Source organism: Eptesicus fuscus, chromosome 7, assembly GCF_027574615.1.
Source record: "Eptesicus fuscus isolate TK198812 chromosome 7, DD_ASM_mEF_20220401, whole genome shotgun sequence".
Lineage (NCBI taxonomy): Eukaryota > Metazoa > Chordata > Mammalia > Chiroptera > Vespertilionidae > Eptesicus > Eptesicus fuscus.
In genome coordinates this window covers 15,449,795-15,466,167 of record NC_072479.1, presented here as the reverse complement: position 1 = coordinate 15,466,167, position 16,373 = coordinate 15,449,795, and the positions used below count along the sequence as shown (strand labels likewise).

Here is a 16,373-nt window from a genome sequence, read left to right as displayed (position 1 = left end):
TTTTTTTGTGGTATCTTTATCTGGTTTTGGGATTAGGGTAATGCTGGCTTCATAGAAAGAGCTTGGAGTGTGCCTTTCTCTTGAGTTTTTTGGAATAGTCTGAGGAGGATGGTTTTAGTTCTTCTTTGAATGCTTGGTAGAACTCCCCTGTAAAGCCATCCAGACCAGGGCTTTTGTTTGCTGGAAGATTTTTGATCACTGCTTCAATTTCTTCGGTAGTTATTGGCCTATTCAGGTTTTTTGATTCTTCTTAATTGAGTTTTGGGAACTTGTATTTTTCTAAGAATATATCCATTTCATCTAGGTTGTCCATTTTGTTGGAATAGAGTTGTTCATAGTATTTTTTCATAATCATTTGTATTTCTGTGGGATCAGTTGTTACTTCATCTCTTTCATTTCTGATTTTGTTTATTTGGGTCCTCTCTCTGCTTCTTGGTGAGCCTGGCTAAAGGTTCATCAATCTTGTTTATCCTTTCAAAGAACCAGTTCTTGATTTTGTTGATATTTTGTTTTTTGTTTTTTGTGGGTTTTTTTTTTCTCTATGTTGTTTATCTCTGCTCTGATCTTTATTATTTCCTTCCTTCTGCTTACTCTGGGCTTTTCTTATTGCTCTCTTTCTAACTCTACCATTTTTTCTTGTTTTTTGAGATAGGCCTGTAGTGCTATGAATTTCCCTCTCAAGACTGCTTTCACTGTGTCCTGTAGATTTTGGATTGTTGTGTTTTCATTGTCATTTGTTGCCATGATGCTTTTTATTTCTTCTTTGATCTCTTTGGTAACTCAATCATTGTTTAGTAGCATGTTATTTAGCCCCCAGGTGTTTGATTTTTTTTTTATTGTAGTTGATTTCTAGTTTTATGGCATTGTGATTTGAGAAGATGCTTGATATGATTTCTATCTTCTTGAATTTGAAGAGACTTTGTCTGTGTCCCAATATGTGGTCTGTCTTTGAAAAAGACCCATGTGCACTTGAGAATAATGTATATTCTGTGGCTTTGGGGTAAAATGTTCTGTAGATGTCAATTAATTCCATCTGATCTCGGCAGTCATTTAGTATTGATGTTTCTTTGCTGATTTTTCGTTTAGAGGATTTGTCCAGTGGTGTTAGTGGGGTATTAAAGTCCCCTACTATGACTGTATTGCTGTATATCTCTCCCTTGATATCCTCCAGAAGTTTTTTTATGTATTTGGGTGCTCCTGTATTGGGTGCATATATGTTTATCAGAGGTAAATCTTGTATAATTGCTCCCTTTAGTATTATGAAGTGGCCTTCCTTATCTCTTGTTATGGCCTTCACTTTGAGGTCTAATTTGTCAGATATAAGTATCGCTACCCCAGCTTTTTTTTTTTTTTCATTTCCATTCTCCTGAAAAACCTTTTTCCATCCCTTCTCCATCAGTCTGTGTGAGTCCTTTGTTCTGAGGTGGGTTTTCTGTAGACAGCAGATATGTGGGTCATGTTTTCTTATCTACTCAGCTACCCTATATCTTAGATATGTCACCAAAGTCACAGGTATCAAATTTCTATATATTTCTAGGACAGTATAATCTCCAGTGACATAAATTAAGAATTTTTAAAAATCAATCTATAATAATAAAAGCATAGTATGCTAATTAGACCAGACATCCTTCCAGAGGACCTTCCGGACGAAGCTGATGCTTCGAGGGAAGCCTAGGTCCCTGGTGCCTGCCAGCGGCCAGAGGAAAGCCTGGGTCTCGGGTGCCAGAGGGAAGCCGGTGCCAGCAGCTGGGGGAAGGAAGGCCTACTCTTGCACGAATTTCCTGCATCGGGCCTCCAGTTATACAATAAATCAATGAGTTGGTAAAATTAATATTTATTGTTATAATTAATCTAAATGGGAAGGAGCTGCATGTGTGACAAAGAAGGAATTTTTCTTAACCTGAAAACAAGAAAGTCAAAGTACCCACCTGAACATACTTAGGAAGTCCAGAACTATTGTTGGTTCTCTAGGAAGTAGAAGTTTACCACCAAAATAAAACTATGGTCAGACATTAGTTTTGGATAATTAGATGAACCCAGTTGTGGATTAACCATGGTCAGCTCGCTACAGAAACAGACTGTTAGGAGATAGGCTCTCCTAACCTAGGTGTTTTCTAGAAGCTGCTGATATGAATTGAGGTTCCTCCTCAGACACACTCAGCCCTCCACTTCCTAAACCCATCCAGGAATGGGAAGGGGGTGAAAGAAGGCTTGATGGTGGAGGGGGGCCCACATGATAGGGAAGGAAGCAGCTAGAACATACCTTTTGGCTTTTTCTGACCCAGTACAGTACAGCTTTAATAGCTAATCAGCTGTTTCCCAGGTACCTCCCTACTGGCAAAAAGAATGTTTTCATTTCCTGCTGTGCCTTTAACCATAGTTGTCTTTTTTCTTTCAGTTTGAGATTTTCCTGGTTCTTACTATGATGAGTCATTTTTTTTTTTTTTAACTGAAACCTAAACATTGTGGGTATTGTACTATACAACTCTGGATCTTCTTTAAACTTTCTGTTTTAGTTGGTTTTCTTTCTCACTCCAGTATGGGGAAGAGGAAGATGCTGCTTCATCTTCCTCTTCTACCAATGGAGGTAGAGGTTCAGGTTCCCCACTTGGCCTCTGTTGACACCCAAGGTGTGGGGCTCCCTGTTACTCCTAGGCAGAGGTGTGAGTTTCTATTCCCACTAGATCTCCACTGATGTATCCCTGCCAGCGAGGGGCAGGAATACCTCTGCAAACACCATGGGGTGGAGAGTTCGGGGTGGCCTCCTTACTGCTGTGTAAAGGTAGAAGTCCTGACTCTCTGTGGCTTCCTCTGACATTTCCCAGGGGAGGACCCACCCCTCTATCCACCCTTGATCCACTGGCACTGTGAAGGGGAGGCTTTGTTTCTGCCAACTGGGGGGTGAAAGCCCTGTCTTCCTCCTTGGCTTCCTCTGATGCCCTTCCCTGGGGACAGGAGAAGTTGTGACAGGAGAAGTCTCAGCTCACCTTTGCTGCCATTGTGGTAGTGGGGCCAGTTTTTCTGGGGTCTTTGGAGTAGAATGATTATTACCTAAAATTTTGCTATCTTGCTAGACTGCCTTTTTCCTTTCCAGACTTCTTTGGCTAGAGGACACAGGCTTTTGTGGTCTGTGACTGTTGCAGGTATCTGATAACTTTGGATTTGTCAACTTATACATGCTAAATATTACATGTAAACAGTAATGTAATAGAAATAGAAGATAAAACTTCAAAGTAAGGAAAAGATTCAATAAAAATTTTGTTGATCCATTCACCAGAAGTCAGGGGAAAAAATTGTGATGGAAAAAAATGCATGTAAGTTACAAAAAATAATGTTAGAAATAAGGCTAAATGTTATTTGGAAACAGACTCAGTAGGACTCTGTGGCTTGACTGGATGTAGATATTAGTGGAAAAGTAGAAGTCAAGAATGATTTTGAGATTTTTAGATTGAGCAACTCAGTAAATAATGACTACATTCATGGAGATAAGAACTACCAGGTGGACACTAACTATAACCTCAATCTTGTCCCTAACCTCAATTCTAACTCTAAACCTCATGGTAATCTCAACCCCTACCCTAATCTTAAAACTAACATCAATCCTAAACCTAATTTCTCCATCACCTTAACCCTAAATTTAACAATAACCTTAACCATAACCTTAACCCTAACACTAACCTTCACTCTAACACTACATCTAACCACAACCTTAGCCCTAACTAAAACCTTATACCCAACTTCAAACCTAACTATAAACCTTTACCTACCTCAGCCCTAACCCTCACCCTAACCCGATCCTTAATCCTAACCTTATACAAACAAAGTACCTGAACAGGTGCAGAGTTATACCTGGAATGGTAAGAAGACCTGGGGAAGTAAAGAGGGATTCACAGTGCTCCCTAAATGGTGATATTTTTGATGTATGCTGCTCAGTGTGTCTCTTCATTATGAATATGTGACACTGATAAAAAGAAACCAGGTAAAGGAAATAATAGAACAATTTAGAAGAACACCTTATTCCTAAGGAGCCTCACAAACTACCTCTGTCATATTCTTATTTGCACAGGTATAATAATTTTAATAGTGAATTAATCTGGTGTTGCTTTAGGTCTCCATTGAAGGATTAAGGAACCTTTTATACACTGGTAAACCGAGCCTGCAACTACTAGAAACTCTTAGATGTTTTGTCGATGATGAGAAGTTAATATACACTTGTGTCATTATTTATTTAGCCTCAGGAATACTAAAGTACACATACTATATTTGAATATATTTGACCTTTCCATATATAATGTAAGTTTTCTAACAGCTATATACATTTTATGCCATCACTAGAGGCCTGGTGCATGAAATTCGTGCACGGGTGGGGGGGTGTCCCTCAGCCCAGCCTGCACCCTCTCCAATCTGGGACCCCCTCGAGGGATGTTCAACTGCCTGTTTAGGCCCTATCCCACCGGGCAGTCAGACATCCCTCTCACAATCCAGGACTGCTGGCTCCCAACTGCCTGCCTGCCTGCCTGCCTGCCTGATTGACCCTAACCGCTTCTGCCTGCCAGCCTGATCACCCCCTAACCACTCCCCGGCCAGCCTGATCAATGCCTCACTGCTCCCCTGCCAGCCTGATTGCCCCTAACTGCCCTCCTCTGCCGACCTGGTCGCCCCTAACTGCCCTCCCCTGCAGGCCTGGTCACCCCAAACTGCCCTCCCCTGCTGGCCTGATTGCCCCTAACTGTCCTCCCCTGCAGGCCTGGTCCTCCCCCAACTAACCTCCCTTGCTGGCCTGGTCAACCCTAACTGCCCTCCCCTGCTGGCCTGGTCCCCCCCTCAACTGCCCTCCCCAGCCGGCCTGGTCTCCCCCAACTGCCCTCCCCTGCCGGCCTGGTTCCTCCCAACTGCCCTCCCCTGCTGGCCTGGATCCCCCGCAACTGCCCTCCCCTGCTGGCCTGATCTCCCACAACTGCCCTCCCCTGTTGGTCATCTTGTGGTGGCCATCTTGTGTCCACATGGGGGCAGCCATCTTTGACCACAGGGGGGTGGCCATCTTGTATGTTGGAGTGATGGTCAATTTGCATATTACTCTTTTATTAGATAGGATTGTTCATTGTTTTTTATTTCAATTAAGTACAAGTCCACTAGACATATGGATATTCTTTTCATTCATACCCCTCTACCATTCTGTGGAACCAGGTGTGTCTTAGGGACCTGGACTTTATAACAACTCCAAACAAATTTAGGCTTTTCATATTAGGGAAAAGCTATTATTTAGAAAAAGAGTGATATATAACATAATTTTACTTAGTTTTGACTATTTATATTTGTCAGTACAAGATTACTCTTATAGCATCGTTTGTTAACAGTAAAATATTAGAAATAACCTAAATGTGCATTAGCAAAGAGAATGAGGCAGCCATTTATTTACTTATATGGAAGACTGTTCAAGAAGTAGTTAGGTGAAAAAATAGTATAGAATCGTGACTAGAATATGCTAATATTTGTTGTGTGTACACTTATAGAACCATGCAACGTCAGGAAATCTTTGGAAATACATGCAAGAAAGTGGTAACTGTGGTAAGCCCCTTGTAATGGAACTGTCAAGATTAGGAGGTTGATTTACTTTTACTGCCTAGACTCTTATACTATGCAAATATACAAAATATTCAAAATAATAATAATTAAGTTTTAAAAAATAACATGGCAATTATGGGGAGAATTGGTCAGCTTTTGGGTTGCTGCAGCTAAGATGGTTTCATTTTGCTTGGTGCATAATAAAAGTGTTTGCAGAATAATAAGTTTCACGATTTCATCAGTAAACTAAAAATACTAATCAGGACCAAAATTTAACTACCAAACTGATTTATTTAAAATCAAAACGAAATCAGTAGAAGACACATTTTTCTATTGTAGACCTAACACTCCAGTTGAGGTAATAAAATGGGATGAAGAGGTAATCTGCTGTGACAGCTGTTGAGCTAAATTTAGCACAGTTATTTTTTTCTAATCTTGTTGCTGTCCCATTCCTAGTGCACTGCTTCTCATGAGCTCTTCCCAAGGCTTCCATTGTTTAACCAATGGGAAAGGAACTTTCTAAGCTAGATAGGTAATCTTCAGTCAAGTATGTATAAAATGACAAACATGTGAAACAACTCAAAAAGTTAATGTGTTTTTTTTTATGAAATAAAGTTTTAAATAAAGGTCATTTGAGATTTTGTTAAATTTATAACTAATACAATCTGGTTCATATAACTGAAATTAATAGGGATTATGCTTTTTTTCATTTTGTATGTCAAATACCAATGTAACAAATTAAAGCTTAATTAAAATTCACTAGAATAAATTTATTCCAAGGTTTAACAAATGTATGTGGATATAATTTTAATATTTTCTTAGGTATTATTATAATTGGAAGTAATTCAAATTATTAAGGTTAACATGTATTTATGGTGTGTTTTTCAAAAGATCTCAGAGTATTTCTAAGTATAATTATTCCTAAAACTTATTTAGGTAGGTTAATAGCACTATCACAAACTGAAAAGCAAAGATTAGTGAACAACTAGATAACTGATCAGAATCCAAACCTTTTCTTTCAATACTAACATGTACTGTTTCTCAGCTTAACTAAGTATTTTTCTGTGAAATATAGTTTCTGTAACACCTTGGTTGGGCATTGGCATCTTAGTCTTAGAAGAAAAGATTAACAGATAAAACAGTGAACTCCTTTTTCTCTGGTAGGATATGTGCACCTATATACACAGATATGCATTTACAACTAAAGAAGTTGATCTCCGCAAGTTATTTCTCTCTCTCTTTTTTTTCTTCCTTCAGACAATCATTTTTTATGTCATTTGACCAAGGGGAGTTCCACTATCTGCATATGCACAGGGCATGGTTCAAGAAGGAAAATATTTGGATATAAAGTACCTTTTGTGTCAGTAAAACATGAAGGAATTACTCCTTTTCCTTGTTTTGTTGGCCTTATCTTAAGAAGAGGGTGGTACATGAGCTCCTTCAGAGCGGAGTCATTTACACAATCTGTATAATACCTAATGCTCTGTGAGCCATCAGATATTTAGTGCTCATGTCTATGCAGAGAACAGGCTTCACACCAAATTTCTGAATACTAGACCTAGGAACACTAAACTTTGATGATCTTTATGTATTTTAGAAATGGAGAAGTTCTTATGATTATTTCTTCATTCACTTACATGGATCAGATGAGTGATCTTTGATCTTATCTGTCTAATGTGATCAGTTCCTTTGGGAGGCTTTCATACTCATTCCTATGAAATACTTGAAATACATTCTGCCTTGAAGGTGGATTTGTGTGTGCTTTATTAGTTCTTTTAAGTTTTTTAACTTACACTAGAAATCAGATATTAAAGATTAGGTGCATAATGTTCTAAGAAAATAACTAGGCAAGTATACTTTTGCTGCACATACTTATTAAAGTCAACATGGAAAAGTCCCTAACTAAATGAATGATGTGCAGATGTTTTGCTCACTTTCTGGTTACACTGCTTTGCCCTGTCCTCTCTCCTTCCTCCTTTTCCAAGCTGCTTTGCATAAGACTTTCCATTTGTCATCACAATACCACATGACATAAGAAAATTATCCTGCATATTTTCAGTGTCACTGTAAGTTATCTCGAGAGTATAAGTTTGATATCACAGATAATTCTTGATATATATTTTCTTTGCTTTCATTTTATAATGAAGGGAGGAACTGGCTTAGAAATGTGTATATATTGTTAGGTGAAAATATGAAGAACTAAATGCCCAATAACATGGGACTCAAACATTCATTCAATTGAATACTCTGCAGCTAGTTAAAATTAGATTTTAGAGTAATATTTAATGACATAAAAAATCTACACTAATAAAAGAGAAACCTGCAAATTGACCATACCTCCGCTACGCACACAAACCATGCCCACCAGCCAATCAGGAGCGAGTATGAAAATTAACCCAACGAAGATGGCTGCAGCCACGGAGCAAGCAGGAGGCTTGGGTTTCCCCGGCAATGGAGGAAGCCAAGCTTCCCGCCCGCTCTGGCCAGCCCTGGCATCTGCTCAAGGCTACAAAGTTTCAATTATAGAAGATAAATAAATTCCAACAAAAATGGTGGTGGCCACAGAGCTGGAGAGAGCAGGAGGCTTGGGTTGCCCCTGGCGATGGAGGAAGCCAAGCTTCCTGGCCGGCCGTGGCCTCTGCTCAAGGCTACAAAGTTTCAATTATAGAAGATAAATAAATCCCAGATACCAGGGCCTCCACTTGGGTCACCGGGGGGCGTGGCCGGCCTGCAAACAACCACAGGCCCCTCCCACAGGCCACCCCATGCCTCAAGGGAACCCCCACCCGGGACACCCTCAGGGCAAACCAGCCGGCCCCCACTCGTGCACCAGGCCTCTATCCTATCTAATAAAAGAGTAATATGCAAATTGACTGTTACTCCAATACACAAGATGGCTGCCCCCATGTGGACACAAGATGGCCACCACAAGATGGCCAGCAGGGGAGGGGAGTTGGGAGGGACCAGGCCTGCAAAGGAGGGCAGTTGTGGGCGATCAGGCCAGCAGGGGAGGGCAGTTGGGAGGGACCAGGCCTTCAAGGGAGGGCAGTTGGGGGTGACCGGGCCTGCAGGGAATGGCAGTTGGGGGGGACTCAGGCCTGCAGGGGAAGGCAGTTAGGGGTGACCAGGCCTGCAGGGAGGGCAGTTAGAGGCAAATAGGCTGGCAGGGGAGTAGTTAGGCATCAGTCAGGCTGGCAGGGGAGTGGTTAGGGGGTGATCAGGCTGGCAGGCAGAAGTGGTTAGGGGAAATCAGGCAGGCAGGCAGGCAGGCAAGCAGTTGGGAGCCAGCAGTCCTGGATTGTGAGAGGGATGTCCGACTGCCTATTTAGGCCTGATCCTACCGGGCAGTCGGACATCCCTCGTGGGGTCCCAGATTGGAGAGGGTGTAGGCTGGGCTGAGGGACACACACCCCCATGCACGAATTTCGTGCACCGGGCCTCTAGTGTTTATAATGATGGTGATAGCTAAAAGGTATTGGGCGTTGATATTTTGCCAGACTGCTTTAGGTCAATCCCCACAACAGTCTTATGGGGAGAAAATATTGTTATTCTCATTTTAAAGATGAGAAAACTTAAGTTCAAAGCATTTAAGTAGTTTGCTCAAGCTTAGATAGCTGGTAAGAGATAGAACTCGAATTCAGACCCAGGCATCATTACATGAAAAAATACCAAAGAAAAATCTCTATATGGAACTAGACAAAATTTTTTTAATTCTTCTAGTAAAGAAACTATCCAATCAAATTTAAATCAGAATTAGTGGAGGGGAAGGACACCATGCTACCAGATATCAAAATATACTGTAAGATATCTTAATTTTTAAAAATGCCGTATTGTAGCAGAAATATAATTAATCAGAACAGCATGCCACTTTTTATGTTCATCAGAAGAGTCTGAATGAATACACCAATATTAACAGTGATTATCACTGATTAAAGGGATACACGTGATTTATTTTTCATATTATCTACAGTGAAATATTTAAATCATATGTATTAGCAAGTTTATTTCTAGTGCCTTTAAAACTTCAGTTTATAACAATATTTTATTAGTGCAATATATATTACTGTTTGATTTTATGTATAGTGTACCTTGTATTTCTGAATTGCTTGCTCTGCAAAGTGAATTTTCTAAAATGTTACATATACATAACATTTCTATATATATAAACACTATATATATAAAAAGCCAGTGACGGTAACGCCGTAACAACTAGAACGAAAGGTTGCTATGATGCCCACTGCAGCCAGCGAACTGGCCTGATGCGGGGGTGAGATCAGCCGGCCAACCTCCCACAGCCCCTCCCACCAGCTGGCCCTGCCCTGGTTCGGCCTCTCCCACCCCATCTCCCATGGCCCCTCCCCCCAGCCGGCCCCACCCCCGATGGCTCCCCACCACCCCAATTGGTCCACAGCCCCTCTCCCTGACCGGCCCCACCCCTGATCAGCCTCTCCCACTCCACCGAGGGCAGGGCAGCTGGCCAACATCCCATGGCCCCTTCCCCAGCCACTGACCCCCAATCAGTCCCCCCATTCCATTTGGGGGTGGGGCCGGCTGGCCCATAGCCCCGCCCCACAGCCCGCCCCACCCCAATTGCCCCCGCACCCCAATCAGGGGCGGGGTCTGCCGGCCAATCGCCCACGGCCCCCATCCCAGCTGGCCCATCCCTGATCGGGGCCTGATCAGGGCTGGCTGGCCAGCCAACCTCCCGCTGTCTCCTCTTCCCAACAGGCCTGGCCCTGATCCACAGATGGGGGCCAGGCCTGCCGGACCCCACCGGTGCACGAATTCGTGCACTGGGCCTCTAGTATATATATAAAATATTAATTATGTATAATACTAATTATACATAAATTCATGTATTCAGGGCTTAAAGTAACCAATCACATAGAATTGTTTCCTTTATGGTAAACATTGAAAAGAAACAGCAATGGTAATAATTATCTTCTAGTCTAGGGTCAAAGAAGAGGATTTCAAAATCTTTGACTTATTTTAAAGCCTGAATTATTGATGGTTTAAAGAAAAGATATTGAATGTTATATGTGTAGCTTCTGTCTGATCACCTTACTGAACTTTATTGTAAGTTGTAATAGGTAAGAAAGGTTTTTCAATTCATTGTCTAGGATTTTCTAGGTACATAATCATTTCATTACAGATAATGATAACTTTTCCTAGTATTTATGGTCTGTATATTATATAACACTAGAGGCCTGGTGCACGAAATTTGTGTACTCGTAGGGGTCCCTCAGCCCAGCCTGTGCCCTCTCACAGTCCGGGAGCCCTCGGGGGATGTCCGACTGCTGGCTTAGGAGCGGGCCTAAGCTGGCAGTCAGACATCCTTAGCGCTGCTGCAGAGGCAGGAGAGGCTCCCAGCACCGCTGCTGCACTCGCCAGCCGTGAGCCCAGCTCAGAGCTTCTGGCTGAGTTGCACTCTCCCTGTGGGAGCGCACTGACCACCAGCGGGCAGCTCCTGCATTGAGCAACTGCCCCCTGGTGGTCAGTGTGTATCATAGCGACTGGTTGTTCCACCGTTTGGTTGATTGCATATTAGCCTTTTATTATATAGGATTCTCAAAATGAAATAGTTGTTTAGAAGGATAAATAGTTCTTATAATAACACTAGAGGCCCAGTGCATGAATTTGTGCATGGGTGGGGTCCCTTGGCCTGGCCGGCATTTGGGGCTGGCCGGGGGGAGGGGACACAGGAGATTGGCCAGCTGCAGGAGGTTGGCTGTGGGAGCACACTGACTACCATGGGGCAGCTTCTGCATTGAGCATCTGCCCCCTGGTGGTCAGTGTGTGTCATAGCTACCAGCCAGTCATCTGGTCATAGTGGTCGCTTAGGCTTTTATACACTGAGTGGCCAGATTATTATGATCTCTGAACGCATAATAATCTGGCCACTCAGTGTATATCCTATATAATAAAAGGCTAATATGCAAATTGTCCCCTCGACCAGGAGTTTGACCAGGAGGCAGGCCGGCCAGCCGCCCATGTCCCCTCCCCCTGGCCAGACTGGCTGGACCCCACCCATGCACGAATTCATGTACCAGGCCTCCTATCTAATAAAAGAGTAATATGCAAATTAACCACCACTCCACTACACCCACAAGCCACACCCACCAAGATGTCTGTGGCCACGGAGCGAGCAGGAGGCTTGGGTTTCCCTGGCAATGGAGGAAGCCAAGCTTTCCTCACACCCTGGCCTGCCTTGGTCTCTGCTCAAGGCTACAAAGTTTCAATGATAGAAGATAAATAAATCTCAGATACCAGGGCCTCCTCTTGGGTCTCCGGGGGGCATGGCCCACCTGCAGACCACCACAGGCCCCTCGCCCATGCCGCCCCATGCCCCAAGGGAATCCCCACCCTGATCCAGGACACCCTTCAGGGCAAACCAGCTGGCCCCTACCCGTGTACCAGGCTTCTATCCTATCTAATAAAAGAGTAATATGCAAATTGACCATCACTCCAACACACAAGATGGCCACCACAAGATGGCCTGCAGGGGAGGGCTTTGGGAGGGACCAGGCCTGCAAGGGAGGGCAGTTGTGGATGATCAGGCCAGCAGGGGAGGGCAGTTGGGAGGGACCAGGCCTGCAAGGGAGGGCAGTTGGGGGCGATCAAGCCTGCAGGGGAGGGCAGTTACGGGTGACCAGGCCGGCAGAGGAGGGAAGTTGGGGGCGACCATGCCTGCAAGGAAGGGCAGTTGGGGGGGACCCAGGCCTGCAGGGGAGGGCAGTTAGGGTTGACCGGGCCGGCAGGGGAGGACAGTTAGGGGCAATCAGGCTGGCAGGGGAGCAGTTAGGCATTGATCAGGCTGGCCGGGGAGTGGTTAGGGGGTGATCAGGCTGGCAGGCAGAAGCGGTTAGGGTCAATCAGGCAGGCAGGCAGGCAAGCAGTTGGGAGCCAGCAGTCCTGGATTGTGAGAGGGATGTCTGACTGCCCGTTTAGGCCCGATCCTACCGGGATCGGGCCTAAACGGGCAGTCTTACATCCCTTGAGGGGTCCCAGATTGGAGAGGGTGCAGGCTGGGCTGAGGGACACCTCCCCCCCATGCATGAATTTTGTACACTGGGCCTCTAATATATATATATATATATAATTCAGAAATTCAAGGTACACTATACATAAAATCAAACAGTAATATATATTGCACTAATAAAGTATTGTTATAAGCTGAAGTTTTAAAGGCACTAGAAATAAACTTGCTAATACATGTGATTTAAATATTTCACTGTATATGTGTGTGTGTATATATATATACACACACACACTGAATGGCCAGATTATTATGCGTTCAGAGATCATAATAATCTGGCCACTCAGTGTATATATAGATAGATGGAAAGATGGGTCTGTATATCATGAAGTGAAAAATAGAATTACAGAGTCCTATCTTATCTATAGGATAATATAGGCTTTATTTTAAGCCTATATTATCCTATAGATTATGGGTGAGGAGATTACCTCCCCCACCCCCCAAAAAAGAAAAGAAAAAATCCTGTACCAATTTAGGACCTTCTCTTAGTTTGCTCAGACTGCCATAACAAAATACAATAGAGTTGGTGGCTTACACACAGGATTTATTTTCTCACAATTCTGGAGGCTGGGAAGTCCAAGATCAAGGTGCCAGCTGATTTCGTTTCTGATGAGAGCTCTCTTCCTGGCTGAAAAAGCCACATTCTTACTGTGTCCTCACATGGCAGAGAGAAAACGGCAGTGTGGGGGGAAGGGGTATCTTTCATTTTACAGGGCCACAATCCTGTCCAATTAGAGCCTCACTCCTGTGACCTCATTTAATCTCTAATACCTTCTAAAGACTCTGTCTTCATATACAGTGACATTAGGGGATAGAGCACCAGTGTGAATTTGGGGGGGGGGGCGGTATACAATGCAGTCCATAGCTGTGCCGAAACCTCCCTCATCTATATATATAAAAAGCCAGCGACCATAACGCCGGAACAACCAGTTGCTATGACGCCCACTGTGGCCAGCGATCCCGCCCAATCTGGGGGTGGGGCTGCCTGGCCAACCTCCCGAGGCCCCTCCCCCAGCCGGCTCCGCCCATGATCGGCCTCTCCCACCCCAATCGAGGGCGGGGCGGCTGGTCAAATCCCCCCTGTGGCCCTTCCGCCAAGCCAACCCTGCCCCTGATCAGCCCACCCCACAGGATCGGCCCACAGCCCCTCCCCCTGGCTGGCACCACCCCTGATTGCCCCCCATACCCCCATAGGGGGCGGGGCCAGCTGGCCAACCTTCTGCAGCCCCTCTTCCTGCCTGGCCCCACCCCCGATGGGCTCCCTACACCCCATTCAGGGGCGGGGCCAGCCGGCCCACCGCCCACAGCCCCTCCCCATCGCTGGCCTGGCCCCCAATTGAGGGTGGGGCCCGTGGGCCAATTGCCCTCTGCCCCTGCCCTCAGCCAGCCCATCCCTGATCAAGCCCTGATTGTGGTGGGCTAGCCAGCCACCCTCCCACCGTCTCCTCCTCCCGACAGGCCTGGCCCTGATCCACCCTGATTGGGGCTGGACTGGCCAGACCACCCCACCCATGCACGAATTCATGCACTGGGCCTCTAGTATCCTCAGAAATCCTGTTTATTTTATTTCAGACAGGATTAGTTTTATCCTTTCTTATGACATTCTTAAGGCCTTTGTTACTTTAGTGTCATAGAATTTTTATCTAAATGTAACCTTATGAATCATTTCTTCTTAGACACAAAATCGAATGAAGCTAATGGCCGACAACTATGAGGACGACTACTTCAAATCCTCTCATTCCAATCAAACCAATCATAAACCCTCCCCAGACCAGGTAAGTCTGCTCTTGAATGTTTTATAAAAAAAAAAAATTGATATGCTTCTATTTTTATGTATTTTGTACTGTTGTGCTACAGATTCTAAGATATAAGTTAGAAAAATAAAAATAATCAGTTTTTGAAAATTCCATCATTTTTTTAAAAACACAGATTCAATTTCTGTACAGGAAGATAATGGATGATTCTGAATATATTAAGAGGAGGTAGTAAAAAAAATTTGAACACAAAGAATCCTTAAATTGGGTTGAGAAAAAAAACTTAATCTTCTCAAAGGCGCATACTAATTTTTAACTGTCCTGCTTTTCTTACTAAAGAAATAATGCCTTATTAGAAAAATAAGAGTCTTGTGAGCTCAAAGAGTCACAACTCAGTGCAAAGGTAGCTATTCTTTAACTGCAAATTTTAAAGACTCTGCTCATCATCTATTAAATATGAAGATTGAAACAGTTTCTTCACTCCCTCACCTTGGTGGATCCCTCCAGTATATGTCATTTTCAAAGGAAATTGTTGCCTTCCACTTCTCATCAATGCAAAAGAGGCATTGATGAGTCTGAAGGGAACCATATTCAACTCTATATAATAGTTTTTTGAAAAAATGGAACTCTCCCAAGATCTTGAAAATGATGGATGGAGGGAGAGTGGTGAACAGATTACCTCATGTCGCATTGCCAAAAATCAGATTTCAACATCTCCATCACAATCTAAAAATAATAGCTGAGGGGGGAGTAAAATAATAGTTAAATAATTATATCCATATGATCAAAAAGTCAAATGAAACTTCCCTACTAAACATCTCTACTAAACAATGGCCATGGTGTTATCTTAGGAGAAGAAGAAGAAATATTGCAGATGAAAGCAGCAATAATATCCAAATTGCATTTTTTTTCTAAGATTCAGAAGGTAGATGACATTTACTAAACCAGTTGAGTCGAGCCTTATATTTTAGGCAAGTCTATCTTTAATGTAGGCAAAATGGAGAGTTGTCTGCCTGAGGTTAGCAGTCTTGTTTTGCCAAGAAGTCATGCTTTCTCCGCCTGCTCCTGGACACCTGGGATTAAATGTGTGCCAGTGTATATAAGATGAGTATTAGATCCTTTCCTTGAAACAGGTTTTGATAATAAATACAAAAGTAATTGGATGCCTGGGAGTAGTGGGAGGCAAACAAAAATGGAGAAAGGTTGAAGAAAAGGCAAATAATAAAGAAAAGTCTCCAACTTGATAATCTTGCCCAGTCAAGCCCTGGAATGGAGATAACATCTTCGAAATGTAGGAAGCATAGAAGTGTAACAACAAACCAAAAAAGAGTCAAGAAATTAGAGTCCATTTTCTTCTACTACTTATGCTTATGTCTTTGTTTTAAATACTAACCAACTCTTTTTCATTCCCATGCTGCTCTGGGGCATTGTTCCCTTCGTCATCTCTCTCCCCATAGGATGAGGAGGAGGGTATATGGGCATAGCCAATCAGATGATCTTAGTTCAGCCATTTTGTTCAGAACGGTGAGAAACGGCTTTCCTTAACTATAGAAATGTTTTTTGTTTGTTCGTTTGTTTGCTTTCATTGTTTTTTGCACAATCATTCTCACATCATGTTTCTCTGTAATTCATAAAATCGTTTGGTGTGCCTTCTGGTTTCTCATTTCACAATTCCTGTGTGTCTTGCTATGCTTCTGGCATAATGGGGTTTGGGTTTTGTGGATTTTTTTTTCTTGTGTGTTAATAGTCACTTTTATAATTTTTAAATACATTTTGGGAAAACTTCCAGGGCATATAACTAAATTTCTCCTGTTGTGATTTTATTAATAAAGTATTCTATCTGAGTGATTTTACAGTGTCCTGGTAAGGTTTATAGAGACTTACATCAAATTGGAAATAGAAAATTGACCAAGTACTCTGCCAGTAGATTGGGGATATACATTTTTGTGATAATTAAATATAAATATATAGTCTTTTTTTTTTTAAGCAATCTGTACTGTGAACCACAACCTTTTGTT

The 16,373-nt window shown here is 43.1% G+C and overlaps 1 protein-coding gene across 1 annotated transcript in view; it reads left to right on the top strand.

Moving 5' to 3' along the window:
- Positions 1 to 16,373, top strand: part of ERC1 (ELKS/RAB6-interacting/CAST family member 1) — a 534,404-nt gene that overhangs the window by 432,905 nt on the left and 85,126 nt on the right. Inside the window, exon 17 of the mRNA XM_054718763.1 lies at positions 14,278 to 14,376. Within this exon, the coding sequence (XP_054574738.1) occupies positions 14,278 to 14,376 (99 nt within the window). The remainder of the gene's footprint in view (positions 1 to 14,277; positions 14,377 to 16,373) is intronic.